We start from the raw sequence: 19,425 nt of genomic DNA, 5'->3' as shown, positions 1-19,425 counted from the left end.
AAGGGGAGAGGAGAGGAGGCCAGCAGGGCTCTCTGGCTTGGCCAGGACAGCCCTGGCATCCTGCGCCGCTGCACATTCCTGCGCACAGCACAGGCTCCAGCTGGAGTGCGGTATGGATCGTATACCTTACTTTGTTTGCACTCGCAGTCCCAGCCAATTCACAGCATTCCTAATGGTCAGCTCTAAAAACCCTCATGCAACTTCCTGTCAGTGCAGCTATCTGGGTTTCCACAGTGTGCTCATCCTTTTTTCTCCTTCTCCTTAATTAAACTTTTAAAAATAAAGATCCCCAAGAGATGCAAGCCAAGTAAAAACAAACAAACAAAAAAAAGTCATCCCCTTCTCTTCCCAGCAAAAATTCTGTCTGCTTATCTGGAGGATGAATAAGAGAGGCAAAACATAAAAATGCTTTCTACTTTTGTAGTGCACTTAAATACCAGAATGAGGTACTGAACGCAGATGCCATGGGGCAGGACACCAATTAGCAGCTGCACTGGAATGCTTCCAAAGGCACACACAGTGCCTGACAGAGCCAGGGCAGCTCTGAAAGCCTACCTCCCAGGCATGCACCTCACAAGGGCCCCAGAACCACACCAGAGCAAACTTCAACAAATTTCTGTAAGGGCACTGTCCATTACCAGCTTCCCACGAACTTTGCATTGCTCCAAAATAAGGAAGAATACCAAACTGACCACATATGCCAGCAGGAATTGTCAATACACCATCCAAGAATTGCATAAATGTGTTTACTGTGGTTACAGACTGGCTAGGTAATTAATAAACGTCCTTCGGGAAAAATAGGACTGTAAAGAGTACCCAGGTTGTTTACATGAAGTAAATTAAGCCACAACATGAGCATTAACTCAGAGATTATGCCTAGGACAACTTAGTGATGTGTCAAACAAGACAGACACATTTAGATAAGATGATGAATGGATTATTGACTGTAATCAAGAAGTTCAGTCACAACTTCTTGGGCCATTAAGTGCATCCTGGCAAGCAACCATCATGCATATTCTGCACTCAATATATGTTTATTTTAAATGCAATTACTCTAGGGGATTGCTTTCCATCATTACTTTTTGTACACCCTCAGTTTGCAAGACTACTGTTTTTGAAACTGTGAGCTCTGTAAGACTTAGAGAGCAGCTCACACCTGGTCCTCCCACCCAGGATTTCATTGAAAAATAAACAGCTAGTCCTGCTTTTCGCCACTGATATCTATCTGTTAAGGAACTGTGCCCCCTCACGGTTATGAAGACTCAACAACAACAACAAAGAAAGAGCTTTTAAAACATCTGACACTCGCATTCACAAGTAGCACAGCAAGAGTAAGTGTAGAAACAGCCTTCAGCACAAGACTCGAGTGGGTGGTACAGAGGGTGCTCACCATACTTCAAAATAAATCAAGTCCAATCACAATAAGTGCCAGCTGCTTTTCCCCAATGCTTCAGGACTCCCAGCACCCTTTTGAGCCAGGGTCTTCCACAAGCAGTGACAGATCCTTTCTATCGCCCGTGCTTTGCAGGTAGGTGAGAGCAGGTCATGCTTTATGGGTAGATGAAAGACAAAGACAGTGTCCCTCCAGAATCCTACTTCCTATCATACCAGATAGCATGTGACAGAGAAATCTTCTACAGTGAAAAAGGATTGACAATAAGTTTATGCAAAAAGGCCTAAAAATTGCAACTACACCAGTGGTCCTGCTCAGGAAACTTTATTGTCAAATAATGCCAATTCCTTGCAAATGAATGTATTTTCAAAAGGCTTACTCTTCACTTATTTCCTGTTTTTGAATCAACTTTTTAAGAAAGGCCTTGGAATTATCAAAAGTTTCCACTTTGGCACATGGAAAACAGAGCTTAATTTTCCAGCTCAAGCAATGCTTTCTTTTACAGCTAATATTAAAGAGAAAACAGAAATGTAAAGCATTCAGGCCATAACCGAGATATTTGGAAATCATTGAACTTCCATGCTTTTTGACTTCCCCAACCCACTCTACCCTCCCCTCTTTCATGGTGACCAAATTGCTTTTTTTGGTAGCTGTCCCTGACTTCAGGTGGGAAAATTACCCCAGTGTCCCCAAAGCATGGTAGGCTGGGCAAATGCCTTCCTGGACAGCTCTAGCAGCAAGACTTGGCACAGGGCTTGGATGTAGCCAGCTGCCAGCCCCCTCTTGCTCTCTTCCCCCTTCGCAGGCACTCCAGTGTGCTGCAGAGCTGCAGAAGGGCAGACGGGTCTGTTATGGAGCGGATGGGTCTGCGGGATGCTCAGCCACAGGCAGGCTCTCCGGCACTGGAGGAATCCATGCTGAGCCCTGTCCACCAATGCCTCCCGCCCTGACACTTGGCTCTTGCACCAGGCCGAGCCTTGGTGTCCCTAATGCGCCAATAAAACAGCCAGAGCCCCTCCAGCTCCCGGTCCCCCTGTGCACAGCCAAAGCAGGCCTCTCCCTGTGCCCTCAAGGGGACAACAAACAGATTTGCAGCACTGCAAATAGGAACAACTTAACTTCCATCTCCTCTGCTCCAAATTTTTCCATCCGAAAGCCCATATGGCTCAACTTTTAATTACTTTGGCTAATGCTGTATGTAGTAATTCTGTGGTGAATGCTTAAGTGTTTCATTTCTGGTTTCCAGGGCAACATTACATCAGATTGCAGACAGCTGGCTCCACAGCCCCAAACCATAGCGAATTGGCCAAAGCCGAGGCACAGAACTCGCGCTGGTTGAAAGCGAGCGCAGGGCTCGGCCGGGCTGCCGGGGACGCGGCGCAGCCCGCGGGGCCCCTTGGCGGGGCTGGCTGGGCGGAGCTGCCCTTCCCGCGCCTTGGAGCAAGTGCATCCCGCATCTGCGATGCTCTCACGGTGCGGAAACCCGCCAGCTCGGAGAGCTTGGCTGCACAAACGCGCGAAGGACTGCAGGGAAACAGGGAATATATTAACAGCATCTGGAAATACCGAGAACTGCATGCAGAGGACTGCAGCCACCACGTACCACACGGCTGGAAAACTACAGAGAGGCCAAGACCCATACCCACCGCTCAGCTTTCCACTGCAAACAAATGTGGTCGCAAACAATGAAGATGCTCTTAAATGCAGAAGAAAGAAATCCCCTCTGCCACCTCTCGCCTCCCTTCACCTTGGAAAACTCCCGATTTGTGCACCCCCAAAGGCCACGCTTTGCATCACCTCATATGTAAGATTAAAGTAAAGAGCTTTACGTTCAGGGACAAATAGGAAACCAGCACACATACTCTGGTGTTCTAGGAGCTCTGTACAGTTCTGCTCCTGGCACCCTTCTTGCTTTCTCTCCCGCTTTTCTCACGCAGGCTCTTTGCTGCTGCTTGCTCGGGAGGCAGGGCACACGCCTTGCTCTGCTGCTCTTTAACATCCAGCCCATTTCACACGCCACAGAAATAACAATCTTAACCTCCCTCTTTGAATTAGTGCTTCACAGAGAGAAAGGGAGAGTGAGAGAGAGAGAACTAACATTTATTAGAGTTTATGGAATTAAATGGCAAAATGTAAACCAGAAGTAAGTAGCTGGCTTTTGACAGGACTATGTTTGGAAACACTTCAGGGTTATAGCAGCAGCCCTTAAAAAACAGGCAAAGCTTGGAAGCCATTTCCCAATAAAAATGTGTAAGAAACACTAGGACAACATCCAGTTAAAGCTATCATAACTGATTAATTTGCTTCAGCTCCAGAAAAATCCCCAAACATATATGACTTTTACGTGAGCTGTGTGAAGCCATTTAGAGAGATGTTAAAATTTTACAGTTCACTTTATGCCCAGTAATAGTTCAGTCCCAAACTGAAATCTCTAGGAAACCTTCCATCTAAGAAAAAAGGAAATCTTTTAATACCTGCATAAAATTAAGCTGCAATTCTTTTTTGCTATCAGACAATTCTTGTTCAGCAAAGTGGGGCAAAAAACCACATTTAGATTCATAGACACATTACATCCCCCAGCCCTGGCTAGCTCACCTCAGAACTACAAGCTCTATAGTAAATGTGGTTTTAAAAGAGACTTTGCTGTTCCCTTTAGGAGATGTGGCTACACGTGTCCTTTCTTCTTTTTAACAGGCTTTCCATCTGCCAAAAATCCCAACCATTCCAACTTTAAAAAGTTTTTTATTAAAGATGCCTGGATAAAGTCAGAGACAGGAAAATAGAACAGAAAAGAACTTAAAAGCCCAAGGAAAGGAAAAGGAAAGCTAAGAAAAGCTATGCATGCTGCGCTGTGCCTAAGAATAACCACAAAAGCCTTTTCTCTTTCTCCCTCTCAGAAACAGGAGGCACATCCTCTCCACATCATGCTACATGCTCAGTGACTTACCAGCTTCGGCATTTATAGGCCTAAAGCTCAGTTTCGAGTATTTTCCCCCGAGTCCTCAACCGCTGTCAGCTTTGTAACCCTAAAATTTAGGAGCAGACACTTCTTCTTAAGTATTGAATTTGCTCTGAATCCTGCACACAAAATGCCTCTTCTCTCGAGTTACATTATCAGACACCAAACTGGCTCTGATTCCAGTGCTGAATATGTAAAGAAGGAAAAAGCGTGATGCTGGACTCAATTAGCTGTTTTCTGCTCACTGATTGATTCCCCCAGTTACTCGCTAGCTGCATAACTTGTAAGAAAGGCATAAGTCATCAGCTCTAAGCAAATCTTCTATTCACCACAAGGAAAAAAGGGAGTGTTGTACATGGCAAACAATCCCTGTTTTCACTGACGAAGGCTTGCTGACCTCTTGCTGGCCTCCAGTTCCTTAATTACTGTCTATGGAATTTCAGTGAAAGAAAAAAATACAGAGAATCTCTGCAAAGCCAGGATGAAGAGTGACCCTCAAACACCACCACTAGAGTGGAGGCTGTGTCTATAGGAAATGTAACTTAAATCCTTTACCAGGCTTTTTTTATTTTCTCTTTTTTAATTCTTGTGACAAAAATCCCTGGAGAATTTCCCTTTATAAATGGCTAATTTGAAAGGAAAATAAACCTTGCTTAAACGTTTTTTAACTTAGATAATTTTTTTTGATCTTTCCCCTCAGTTTCAGTGCAAGAAAAGAACATAAATAAGAACTGGAAAGAGAAATGCTGGTCCAGAAGTGGTGGCTTTATGAAGTATTGTAGTGTGACTTTAAAGTTCTCTGCCTAGGCTGGGCTTTGATCTCCCTTCCTAAGAAACAGACTCTGAAATGCTCAATTAAGTTGACATGCCTTTTACCAACCACACCTTATTCCAAACCTCACAAAAAAATCCAGAATTTGGACATTTCTTCTCAGAGCACATGGAAACAAGGACCAAGATTACTGCTTATTGGGAACACTGCTAGCCAGGGGTGGAAAGCAGTAGCATAGGCATACCACAACAGCACCCTCTTTAAGACAGGGAAGATTCTCCTTTATCAGGACCACACTCTTAGTGGCCTGTTAATCTGGATTTACTGCAAATCAATCACATCATGAAATCATAGCTGGACTAAACATCTATTTCCTTTGATGGCTGGCTAATTTTAATGAGCCCCCCCCAGTCAAATAGCCTTTTTCAATTTCTCAAATCACCTTTTTAGTAGTGACTGTACACAGCTTTTCTACTCCCCAGTGGTCATGTAAACTAGATGGACTAGTGTGCTGTAGCTGGGTTCTTACCCTTGAATTACTTCAGCCCCAAAACTCTGATGTAAAGCCCTATGGAAAATTCTAAGCTTCAGATAAAACCAGCTAGTGTTCTCCAGTTTCAATAACATACAAGCCCACATCAAGTTAAACATGACAGCAACTTCCTTGAAATGTATCCCAGATTCCCTTAAAAGTTCATGGCCATGAGTGAAACTGATCTAAGTTTGAGGCTTTGCAACTTGAGTTTTAAAGGTTTCGGGTTTCATTAAGAAAGCTTCACAGACCTCTAATCCTTGCAGAGGCTGTTTAAGAAAACTGCATGAAACTAAGAAGTGATAATCAGTATCATATCTTGAAGTCACAAATAACGGCCTCCAAAATTTTAAAGAAAATTAACAGAGGTCATCAATATATTTTTTTCCAAGAACATGAATCGCAAAGGCTGTGCAAGTCTAGAACAGTGTCAGACCCCGTAGGTAACCACGTCTGGGTTTGCTCTGTGATTACTTATAAGAAAATCAAAGGAGCATCCGACGGCTACTTTGGTGAGAGATATATTACACATCAGCTGGTGACGACACTGCTTGCTGAAATTAGTGGGAAATATTTGTCATAAGTAACGAGAGCATAAAAGTTTAATTCTCCCAGGAGGTCTGTCTTGATACAAGAATAGCTGCTTAGGCAAATTCCTAGCTGTTAACTGTTTCCAGGTTTTAGTTTAATTTTGAGAAGCACATTGCTGACATTTGTATCTGCAAGCCAGACACATTTCCTCGTGGCGAAGCGCTTCTCTCACTGATTAGCATAATTAATTTTAATGACATTACAACTGTATTCATGTACCACTTGTCATAGGTATATGTAGCAGAATGAAGCTCTGTATTACATTATTTTGTACCTGTTACAGTGCAACATTCTTTTCCAATTCTCCCACAGACTCCTCAATACATGGAATCAAAAGTCTTTAACAAGACTCTCTCAAATGAATCTTATGTTTTGGCAAGGCTAAGAAGATTCAGGGAGAATTCCTATACTTTGGCATAGGCTGTACTATTAATGAATGGAGTACTCTACTGGTGGTGGAAATTCAACTCTCGACTTCTTGGAAAACCTAGGGTGAAACAGCAATACATGAAACACAGTAAAATTCATATCAGAGAAACAAAGGAAGAATGAGAACCCTTTAGTGAAGGCTGTAGTAACTTAAATTACATTCTTATAGTACTTTCAAACAATCAGACTGTTAATGATACCATCCAAAGCATGAGGAAGGAAACACCAGCATTGGGGAAGGGGCACAAGTGGTAACCAATGAGAGGGCAATTACAATTTTCTGTTGTACCACAAGGAAAGTTTATTCAGCCTGTGTCTGCCAAATTCCTAATTCTTGAACTGAGCAAAGCTTTGTTCTGATTTAAGAGGCTTGGGGGCAGGGAAACCACATTATGGATTACAGCATCTCCTGCTGGCAGATGCATGGAGAACAGGAAAAAGCTGGTACCACCCCCTCACCCTCTAGGTAGGAAGCAGAAAAAATAGGCTTCTGCCAAAAGGCAAGAAGGGTATAAAAAAGTGAACTAGTATGTTAGAATGAATATTAAATTAATTTGCCTTCCCATCTCCCATCCTCTTCAAACAGATGGCCAAACATTTTGCAATAAAGTAAGTCAATAGGGCTTGTCTGAATGCATGCAAACAGAAGTGGTTATGAACACGCCCAACTGCAGCCACTGGGTGTTACTGTAAGCTCTGAGTCATGACAGAAGGAAGATTTTTCTCAGAGACTTTACAACAGACTAACTACAGGAGAAACTCCTGCTGGCAGTGAGCAGGAGGTTTACTTGGGCTCCATTCCTGCCAGCTGCTCAGTACAGCCCTGTGGTGACAATGTTTAGTCCTGCTAGGGACAGATACCTAGCCAAGCTGTATCTGGTAACAACACAGGTGGCTCTTGTGTGGTAAATAATACTTAAAGACATGACACAGTTTTATTCTGAATAATTTGCTGCTGTTTCTCCCACAAATTCTAAAGTGTTCTGGAACATTTCAGAAAAAAGTAGATAAGAAAATCCGTAAGAGTGTTCTACAAAACCAAATACAAAACATCAATGGTCTCATGCTTTGCTATCATCACTCCCCAGCACTGACCTTACTTTGGGTTGTGTCATGGGAACTGTGATGACAATTTCCATTTCTCTCATGAAGGTTTCTGTATTACTGTACCCATGAGAATTCCTGCTCTTATGCACAGACAGAGGGGAAAAATCATAACAAAATATGCTGTAATTCTTCTGCTACCAGCTTTCACCCAGAGGTGCTGGACAGCGTCCCTGTAATCAGTGGAAAAGGAGGGCAGCCAATACCTCCCAGGACAGGTCCCTGTGACAGGCACATAGCGTGGGAATTCACCATTACCATTCTGAAGCATGTCTTATTATAGGTTCTTTTTCATCATAACTGTTACTAAGCACTAACAGTATCACAGGAATTTGGGTAGTAATAATAAATACACCACCCAATACAACGAGGCACATCGGTGCCTTTCAGGAAATCTTAACAGAAATTGGGTCACTAGATTCTTTGGAACAAAGATGAAAGCTCTGCATTCATTCACAGCCACACTCAGCAGCAGCTCCCCTCTGTACTTGAAAGAGCATGCAGGGCCTGGAGGCAGCAACAAGTTCTCCAAGAAGAGCTAAAACACAGAAAAATCTTCTTCTATCCTTTGGCCTTTAATGGAAAAGAAACCTTACCAAAAATGGTGAATCCTGGGATAAGAGCAAAACTAGGGCTAATACTTGAAAGTATTCACATTGCTTCAAATGAAATACTACTGTTTAAAGTAAAACAAACCTCATCATACCCTACTCTCTGTGGATACCCAATGCTGATTCCCAATATATATTGACTTTGAGCTGATTTCGAACAAATTTGAACTGAAAATGCCAAAAGAAGGACTTTCTTTCTGTTTATGCTAACAGTCCTATATTATGAGTAATGATAATGTTAACCAATGGTTAAAAATTTTAAGAATCCATCAGTACCATGAATAAAAATCAGTTAAAAATAGCTGCATTTAGAAAGCATCCACTTACTGAAATACAGTATAACCCTGAATAATGTGGATTTGCTGTAATTATGCTTAGATTTATTCTTGAGGTAATTGGTGTTACAGAAGTTGCAGTTTCATTGTTTCTTTTCTTCTTATTCTTCACACTTACCAAACACAGAAATGACTGTCATGAGTCAGAGATAAATATATCAGACTTATTTGTCAGATTCAGATTTGTACCATGGGTAACACAATCCTGATTCAACGGCTTCAGCATCTCTGAGACTGAAATGAATACAGCTCAAAGTCCATTCTCATCTGTTACTTTGATGCCTGTAGCAGACACAAACCCAATTCTGTACAGCCTTTCAACTTTTATCCCTATTTAACCACTTGTTAAAAAAAAAAAGAAAGTACAGGAGCAACAAATCATTATCTCAGTCCAGCTGGAGCTATTGCTGTGTGGACTCCATGGACTGCCATCTGTTAAAAAATGGATCTACAGAAGACAGAAAAGAGAGGCAACACAGGTGGGAATTGTACCCACCATCAGCCTCGTGGCAGATGCAGTTGTGCACAGCACACCTACAGGTCTGCACCACTGCTGCCACTCTCCTCAGAGAAAGCAAATGGGGTGCCAGTATCCTATTGGTAATGTAATGATCCTGGGAACATGAGTGTTGGGAGGGCAGGGATGTAAAACAGCTCTGCAGCCCCCCACTGCCCATGTGTGGGCCATATTGTTGGAGGGAAATGCTGCTTTTGTTCTCTCACTCAAATACTATGGCCTCTCTCCTGAGGCTGCTAAGGCACATCTGGTAGGTGGGGTGATGTCAGACAAGCATGGCACAGCTCACTGGGGCACCTTTCTAATGAAGGCCAGCTACACTACCTTGAAGTTCCCTTCGAGGAATGGGTGAGCATTACCTGCTGATTGAAACCAAAATACAGAAGATGAGACCAACAAAGCAGTTTGGTTCAGAGATAATTACAACTTCATTCAACTTGCATCTACAGAAACTGTCAGTGAATTTAATTAGTGGTTTGTGTCAGTGTCAGCACACACATGATACACACTTCTGTCAAGCTCCCTGGTGCTTCCTCTTCCATTTTCCCTGGCATGAAATATGGCAAGTGGTACAATTAGTGGTCTTTAGCAGAAAGCACAGGAAAGAAACTCACTGACACACTGAACATACTGACTTCTCGTGCATGGTTCTCCAAGCTGGGCTGGTGCCATACCAGCAAGGGCTCTGAGGCAGCCCTATTTTAGATGAACTGAGAATGTCAGCCCCCCAAAGTTATCAAATGATCTTCTATCTTTAGGAAGCATAAAAGGCACCTCAGTGTAAAGAAAGAATGTGATACAATTTTGAAGTCCTCTCTTTCCCTGGACTTTCTGACTCCTGAGGACAAATAGGGCCTTATCTACAATCCAGAAAGGGACCCATTTGTAATCTGCACCTGCTTTACATCCCAATTCTTGGCACAAGGCAATGAAAGCTTGTCTAGTGTTAATGTGAACTGCCTTCATTGCAGCAGAGATGAAACGTAAATATTCAGAAATAAATTTGTAAGAAAATCATTAGGCTTTTTATAGCTTTGATAGATCAGACTGAAAAGAAAAACAGTTTCAACTGCATACCAACATTAGCAAATAAAGAACACACATATTTGTTGTGAAACAGTGGGATCATAGTAGTGAGACTGAAAGCTACTAATTACTCCATAGTGGCAAAGAACCAGGTCACCTACTGGCTTGGCAAGGCTTTTGTATGTTTATTTGTGTCTTAAGAACAAACAAACAGGACGTACAATTAAGAGCACAACAATGACACAGGGCTGCCTGCCTTGGGATGCTGACCTTTCTACTCCTCACTCCTTTGTGGTTCATCTTTAGGGTTTAGTTTTGTTAAGGGTATGAAACCCAAGTTTCCATTTCCTGGTAGAGTAATTTTAAAAAGGAGAATCTGGAGAACAGAATCCTCAAATCAATCTTTAAAATGAGAATCTTTAAATCAACACCAGTTATGGTAATCATAAACACGATAGCTATAAAAGCTTTTCTAAAAAAGTGGTCTTTTCCTAAAAATGAAAACAATAACTTATGATATATGCACTTTAGATATTATTTGTATGCTGTGGGCACAGCTGACTTGAAAGGAAAGGATTACTTAAAACCTTAGAACACTCCAGACATTCTGCCTTCATTTTTAGATTCTCTCATTGCTTAGATTCTAACTTGTTTTTGTTTTGTTTACAAAATGATCACATTGTTTCATTAAAAACTGCCTAGTAACAACTTGGCTGTGAGACTGAAAAATAAATAAATAAGTGTAAAAAGCAAACAGAACCAAAAGAATCATTGCCCAAAGACTTCAAATTCAAAGCGCTAATGTTTAGTTCAGGGACTTGTATTTTCAGTTACTTTCCTAGTCTAAGTATAAGGCAGTGGGCTACCTAAAAGTATATTTTTAATATATGGAAAATCATCTGTGCTTCATGGCCTATATAAAATGAGTGAGGTAATTTTAAGTTGAGGTTCCAAATATGCAGAATAAAATTCACACTAATGGCACTGAAACTCAAACCATTTGGGAAAGAAAGGGCTTGAAAACAGAATCATTTTTGCATGGCTCAAAAGCTGGTCATTTCAGATTAGTAGAGAGGTCCTTTGGCAAAAAAAATCTGACTAAACACATATCCTATCTCTAGACATTATCTGATACTTTTCTTTGTTTGTTTTTCCCTTTTGTCAATTACAGCCCCAGTTAACCTCAGTTTCATTCTTGCCCACAAAAAAAAAAAAGTCAGGCTGAGTTTTGTTCCAGCATGAACTTTCATTTCTGCAGATGATGTTCTTCCCTTGAAGGCAAGCAGTTTCACAGCTTCTGCTAAAGTCAACCGGGACAAAAATCAAGAGTGAGGGCAAAAGTCTTGAGAATTATCTACAGTGAGTGAATAGAGATCCCCCACTGAAGTTACCAGAAATTTGGTTCCAATCCTACCAGAACAGCAGAGAGAGGCAACCAAGCTGTTGGCTCAAAGTGCAAAGATGGCTTAGGAAAACAAATTTAGAGAAAAGGTGCCAAGTCATTCCATTAGGGCAGAAATACTGAATCATGTTCAGTCCTCAAGAGATACACACAGCTTTCAGTAATTCAACCCATGCATAAACCACTATCAAAAGATTTAAGAGAGAAATTCATTCTCCTTCTGAGATTTGACTATGGTAAATGAGAGTTTTGAGGGGCTTATGCTACAGGTACCCTGGACAAAAGCCTTAAAAGAAGGGAAAGTTCAAGCTGTAAAAACCAATGAGGAAAGATCAGACATCTTTCAGCTGGCTAAACAATCAGTTCAGGCGAGTCACAATCCTTCCTTCTCTATTCTTTGCACATTTTTGATATATCAGAATGGAGTATAAGGCAACATCAGTTCCCCTCTGCTCCAATGTAACTAAAGATGGGCATATTTTTTTGAACATAAACAGCAAAATCTTTCTCTCCCACCAAATCCGTTAAACATCTCATAAAATGACATTGCATTCCTTTTTTCATTTAGGAAGGAGGAGCTAACCGGCTGCTGCAGTTAGCAGGAAATTCCATTGACAATAAAATAAATAAATCAACCAATCATCTCAAAAGCCTATGATTCAATTAAATGGGTTACAAAGAGCTTGAATTTGACAGTCAAATGTGTTCTTCTCTAAGATTTATCTGTGAACTTCCAATTAGAGAACTGAAGTGGAATAAACTACTCCGTGAAAATGAAGATATCTGGAAGGAAAAAATAATTAATTCAGTATGGCATAACACAAAGACTGTCTGGTGCCCATAAAAACAACAGAAATTAAACAGCTCAGAAGCAAAAAAAAAAAGGAGGAAAGCTGCCTTACTGTTTATGCATCTGACAAAAGCCACAAACTCTGGGCTGAGTTTGCAAATGCAGAGACAGAAGTGTTTGAAGGCAGCAGGCAGTTAGGACTTGGCCAGTTCCTCATCTAGAATGTATCAACAAGGGCTAGAAAAGCCTGAGAAACTCTACTGGTGAATCAACAACTTCCCTCTAAATGACCTAAAAGCCATTTTCTGTGGATTTTGAAACAAGGGGGATTTTTGCCTGGGACAACTTGTGTTTCAAAAGCTCAGTGACAAAGGGGTGAGATTTAAAAAAAAAAAACAAAACAAAAAAAAAGAGAGATTGTACAATAAGACTGTTGAAGTCTATGACAATAGATTTTGAAGATTTAAAATGCAAGTTAAAGATTCTCTGCAGACAGAACAGACCATCACAAGGTCAGCGACACATTTGCTATTAAGGAAATTGCCAGGTAAATCAGGATATTTCAGTACTGCAATGAAACAATTTAAATATTAAATGACACTGGGGAGCTATATCACAATGACAGGTACTTACATTACAATTGGAAGACCCATCAAGTGTCGAGTAAGAGCCATCAGGCCATTCTGTAGCATCTACAGCACTCAATTGCCTGTGCTGGGCTTCATACTCTTTCAGCTGAAATTTGAAAGGACAGAAAGAACATTTTCCAGTGACAAGAAGAGATCAATCTTCATCAAAATAGCAAGAGTTAATGTAATTTCATTTTTTCCCCCTGTATCATTGTGGATCTGGGGAAATCTGAATTTTTCCACTGCACACCTCACTTATTCAAAATAAATTGCCCAATAATTGGAAGTATGAAAAATTAGTTGCCTTTTTTTTTTCTTAGAAGGAAATGATCTGTAAATACTGAAATTTAATGACCTATTGTTGGTAAAACATGAATTATATGTCCCCATCTCAGAGGCACAGATTATAGTGGACAGAGCAAATCACAATGACCTGCCAATTTCCTTCATAAAGAAAATGATCTGCAGTACAGACCAATCCTTTGTAATTAAAAAAAAAAAAATCGTTCCCATTGTCCAATAAAAGGCTTCAGACAAAACCTATACTACAGGAGTCCAAGTGTTGTAAGGATCAAGAACTGATATTTTAAAACAGAAGGCTGTTGCTAGTAGGTCAGACCACTAGAGGGAAACTCTACCAGTCCATATATAAATGATCAGATTAGGTACAACTCTTTCACCCCACAAAACTTTAACAGCAGAGAAGAAAAACTACTCCCAATATTCCAACACAGTAATTTTAAAATAGTGCATTTTTCATTATATGATTTCCAGCTAAGCAATATTTTATTCAGACAATAACATAAATTTATATTCTACAATAATCTATTTCACAATGTAGTATATCAGTAAAGATATTCATCTGACTGCCAACCAATCTAAATGATGTTTTCTCTAATGGAGCCCATACAGAACATCCTGTGTTCCACCACAGTATTTTACACAAAGGTTATGTTGAAACTTTAACCCTCTTTTGGCTCCTGAGCAATTAAAACCTTGGCTCTATTGCTGCACAAATGCAATACTTTATAGTCCTTTTTCTGGTGGTTTATTAACATTTAAAGTTCATGAAGAAACATTTGTGACAGCCACTCCACTTGTAAAAAAAACATAGCTGTGTTTTACATCTGACATAATGACATATGTCAAAAATGGGTGAATATGTTTTCTTGACTGTCATATAAGCAAAAACATCATCTTTTTGGCTAAGAAATAAGCATAAAAAAGAAAATAGTAAGAAATATATATGTTCTGAATTGAGTAAGGCAAACTCAGCAAAATCTGAAGCATTTCTGTCGGTACCTAAACAAACCTACGAACATACTCAATAAATAAGAGCTCGTACAAGTCAGAGAGATTCTTCTCCCTCACTTTAGACAGCTGCAATGAAAAAGTCTATACTAAATCTTTTCTCTGATTAGTACCTCTTATTGTTAATGGAGAGAAGCAATGCTTTTAGGACTCAATTTACCACATACTGGATATCAATTTCTGGTTGAGCTAAATCTCACTTTTCTCAATAAACAAAGGAATTCCTACCTAATTTATGTTACCTATTGCAATGGGGCAAACAGGTAGGCATTCTCCTATGTTTTGTGAATGAAATAAAACTCCAGATTGATACATCCTACGTTCTAAAACATGTTTGTCATGGAGACTGAAGCATGCACATATCATACCCTAGCAAGTGCTTCCTCAATGGTGATCATCTTCTCTTTCACCATCATCATCAGCTGGATCCGCTCCTCATCACTCATTGTGATCTCACTGGCTACATAGCCGACATCCTCTCCTGCACGAAAAAAGCACAAATATTTTAAGCACATGTAAGAATTCACGCACAGGGCAGAGTACATTGAAACTTGATTTTACCCAGTACTCTAAAATCTGGTTGCCACGTGGATCTCGCTGGCCAGAAACAGACCCACCCTAGAGCAGGCTCATGGTATGATTTCAAAGAACTGAATGATTTTGAAGTAACTGAGCAATAAAAGGAAGCAATTTAGAACTAAAAAACGAAGTCTACTTTGATACTGAAAGCAAGCAAGCACGAAAAGGAGAAATAAAAACTGACCGTCATCACGTGCTATTGGCCCTGAAAGACAAGAATCAAAAGAGGAGGTGCTAATGCTGGAAAAGTCAAGCACTCAGCCCTGAGGAATACTGGAATCAGCTGCCAGAACTTTCTTGTTCAGGAATAGTGTGCTGGGCCTGTGCAGCTCTCTGCTGTGGACGGGCCACTGTTTGTGATCTGTGCAGACTAGCTAATCACTCTAAGCTGGCACACGGTGCCAACCACCTCTCCTTCTGCTATGTGCTTGGCATGTCAGCACAGACAGTTAGAACTTGCCTTGAGAACCAGCCAGGACCCACACTTAACTGGAAGTGTGTCCCTTTTGGACCTACTAAATGGGCTTTTATCATCTTTCACAATCTACCTGAACACAGAGAGACATGGAGAAACATCTGTTTGCAACATAAGAAGCTAACCGATACACATGGGGAAACAGAAAGAGAAACACTTAATGCAATCCACAGCTGCATCTTTTGCAGAAGAACTAGAGAAAGACACCTGACAGTTTGAGTGGAATCAATCCTACATTTGCACTGGTCACCAGAGACACTTTTACTGCTCCTTCTAGTAGTGTCTTCTACTGTGACGGGCTGGATTCAAGCCTAAAGCAAACAGGTCAGAGTAACAAAATGCCAAAGAAAGGAGAAATATCCTTCTCATTTAAACAGAACAGTATTTCTCTTACCAAGTCAGGACTAGGGGAAAAAAAAGCATCTTGTTTAGCTACATCTATTACTTATATATTAACTGCACACTTCCCATGTGTGCCATGACTGACAGTAAGGACCAAAGGCAGCCCAGCTTCGTGTCTGCAGTCTCAAGAATTTGACTGGTCGTTCTGAGCACTGTCACAATGAACCAAACCTGTGACACTTCCAGAGCCACAGACCCCAGCTGCCACACTATTACAAATGCATTTTATTCCTTTGTGATGCTGCCTCCTTATGTTTTATATGGATAGGATGTGCACTATTAAAAAAAGTTTTACCTTTTGAAGTTTGCCTCATTAGTCCTTTCTGGTTCTTTCGGAAATTCTGCCAAAAAAACTTATTTTTCTTTTTCCAGTCTGCTTTCCCTAATAGGAAAGTGGAGCGGGAGGATGAGGGAAAAGGGAAAAACAATTTGAGGAAGAAACATTAGTTAGTAAATTCTCAAGACACTTTCAAACATTACATTCCATTTTTTAATCAGAAACAGGAATAAAAAACCCTCAAATTTTCTAGTTTTCTTGATTTATTCCATACTAGAACTATGTTGATGTAGCAATTTCAGGGCAATGTACATTCTTTTATAATTGCCAATGCTATAGAGGATGGAGATAAGCCAGTAACTTACATATTTTGAATTATAAATAGAAAATATTTTACATCAGTTTTGATGTCTGTTGAGTTGTTAATGTCAAGTCTAGAAGTGTTTTTGAAGTATTTTGTTGGTTTTTTCTCTTTAACTGAATCACAATTGTGCAGCCTAAGCCACAACCCAAGTAAGTGATTTTCTAGTATATCTGTGCATATCTATCAAGAAATTAAATAATTAACCAATATACATGCACACCCCCCCACACACACACACATTCTGCTATTTGGCATGAGATCATCAGCTACATCTGACTTTTGCTCTCTGTATGCCTGGACTGTACAAGGCTGGGTCTCCATGTCCACAAGTACCAGATTTCCATATGGATTGATGACCTCAAAGTAAATAATTTGCTCTAGAAAGAAAAATGGGACCTAGCTCAAAGTAGGGCATATATATCTGTGTTCTGTTGAATTAACCAGGGCACATGCTATAAAGTTTATGCCACCTACAAATGAACATACTGTGCCTGATCTGGCAGAAATGCCACTGACAAGGAGCTATGTATTTAAGATCTTGCCCTGGAGGACCTAGAGCTGAGCTTCCTGACTCTCTGAAATACTGCTTAAGTTTAGACTGTGTAGACATGTCCTTAGAATAGGATTAAAAGGAAGCAAAAAAGAAAAACCTCCCAAATTTATTTTTCTTTTCCAATAAGAAATTTCAGAAACAAAGAAAGAGACTCTGGCATGACACAAACAAAACTAACAAAGAACCCCCATTATTTACTGGTAGTGGTAATTTTTGGAATACAAAAGGACAGGCTAGCAGTGATCTAACATGCAAACATTTTCAATTCAATATAACAAGTCAAAAGATGTATATTTATCACATGACAATGCTGACTGGGCAGTTTTAGTGATTATTGAGTCACTCAGCATCAAACTGAAAGCTGCTGAGACTAGCCCTCCACGCACACAAATGTTGCTGACTTCTGCCAGCTCTTCACATCCCAGCACAAGCAAAACTCAAAAGCTGTTTAAGAATTCCATAGGAGTATCAAATAAAATGAAATATACTGACCTACAGAGCCTTCTTCTGAACTTGATTTATGAATGGAGAGCCTAGGACACAAAAGAGAAATGGACTTATTGATGTAGGCTTTTCACATTTCAGGGGAGTTGTCTGGTTACAGTAAATTATAGTTCCCAAACAATATATCATGAGCTGTTTTCTCTTCCCTTTTCTATCCAACGCAGCAAGTTGGAAATGAAAACTGAACCTACTGGTCTGACCACAGTAACTGAGTTTCCTTCTGAAATGTGCCTTTTGTGACCAGCATAGAAAAATATATACTGACAGAAACCAACAGTTAAGGCAAAGGAGTCCAAGGATTCCTCAGAAAAACAATTATTCACATAGTTTCCCCACTTGCATTTGCAAAACAGTAATTTTGCTGCCTTACAAACGGTAGAACTGGGATGCTGCACTTGTTTAGCTGTACATCAATTTTCAGTCTATTTGGTTTTTATCTGACAATCTGTATAAATAAGTGCTCATTACACCTCCAGAAGCCACCATGTGGAAGACAGCAGTAGAGATTTAAAGACAAGGTGGAGAAAGTTTGTCCAGATACTATTAAGTGCGACCATAACCGACTGGAGACTACAGCTTCTCCCAAATCCCTTCTGTGTGCTTTCTCACCAGTGTATGCGCCCTTCCTCAAAAGCTAGCTGCAGAGACTTAGCCAAGTCCAGCACATGGCCTTTACAAACAACTCACTAAAATAGCAAATATATCTTTTGTTCTTGGTCTTTATGTTCACTGAACCAGTTTTCCAGAATGGATTCCAACTCAGTGCCAGCAGTTCATTGTGGGATCTCTGATGAGACAACATCACCCCGCTTCACTGCCTTTTTTCTCTGTCCGCATAAATGGAGCTAACAGAAATTACCAAACCTTGCATTATTGTTTGAAGCCTTCCTGTGGGAATTGCCATTTAACCACACTGCAGCGAGGCAGTGAAACGACTTCTGCAAGCATCAAGGGCTTTGCTGGAGGCTCCACGTGCAAAGCATCACTGCAGCGTCTTTGCTGTGGGCTCGGCCCCGTGACACGCCAATGTCCCATTGTGCGGTGGCTGTGCCGCAGCCCTGCGGGATGGAAACACGCCCGCCACAGCCTACCAAGGGGACCTCGAGCCAAATGGTTCCCTGAATAATAATACACACATCTATTATATATAATACACACACATGACACACTCCTGTTGCTGTCCACGCACATTGTCTGCTCGGGCTCCTTGAGCTCTCTCAGACCCCCAGCAGAGGGCAATAAAGAGTTTCTGATCTATCCACTCAGCCACTCGAAGGGAACTCATGGTTCAAGCCAGGTCGGTGTTTAGAAGAAACAAGCAATTACTGGCCAACATCTTATAAGCAGGAACCACATGCGCATCAATTTGCAAAGGTATCATTAAAGGGGAAACGAGACAGCACGACGTTTCAGTGTGATTCAGTAATTCATCTAGACAAGGAAGGTCTGGCATAGTGAAGCTCTGAAATACTCAGACTGCTCAGAAATTTAATCTCTGAAACTCAGACTGCTCAGAAATTTAATCCAGCACAAACTGAACACTAATTGAGGCAAACAGACTTCAAATTTTTAGTGCACCAGGAGGAGGGAGACATTTAGTGTCTTATGGTGTTTACTCTTGAAGGGGGAAAGTCAATAATATGCCAGCAGATGCTTATTTTCTAAGAAGCCTGGTGAAAGGTGAAAAATACAAACCCCACACTTTACAGACAAAAATTTCCAGAAAAAGCCCCTTCAACAGCTTCAGGAATTAATCCAGACACTTGTAAAGTTCTCAGCAAGTATTTTTCTAAATAAAGGTAAATCAGATCAAAAAAGTACGTGGAGTTGTATATGGAGATTTTTCTTTTTATGAAAGCCAAGCTCTGTT

General features: G+C 40.7%; 1 protein-coding gene across 5 annotated transcripts in view; it reads right to left on the bottom strand.

The window, feature by feature from the left end:
* LOC311151552 (SAM and SH3 domain-containing protein 1-like) overlaps window positions 1–19,425 on the bottom strand; it is a 523,482-nt gene that overhangs the window by 30,773 nt on the left and 473,284 nt on the right. For 4 of the 5 annotated variants that reach the window (XM_084202079.1, XM_084202080.1, XM_084202083.1 and 1 more), the window contains exons 5-8: window positions 17,544–17,584; window positions 16,153–16,239; window positions 14,770–14,882; window positions 13,095–13,196 (exon numbers count right to left, since the gene is read on the bottom strand). In XM_084202079.1, the coding sequence (XP_084058205.1) occupies window positions 13,095–13,196; window positions 14,770–14,882; window positions 16,153–16,239; window positions 17,544–17,584 (343 nt within the window). The remainder of the gene's footprint in view (window positions 1–13,094; window positions 13,197–14,769; window positions 14,883–16,152; window positions 16,240–17,543; window positions 17,585–19,425) is intronic. The other variant, XM_084202081.1, reaches the window with a different exon arrangement.

The sequence above is a fragment of the Fringilla coelebs genome (genome assembly GCF_963513975.1).
Source record: "Fringilla coelebs genome assembly, chromosome: 3".
Classification (NCBI taxonomy): domain Eukaryota; kingdom Metazoa; phylum Chordata; class Aves; order Passeriformes; family Fringillidae; genus Fringilla; species Fringilla coelebs.
Note: the sequence above shows the minus strand (reverse complement) of the source record. Positions and strands in the feature narration are given on the sequence as shown.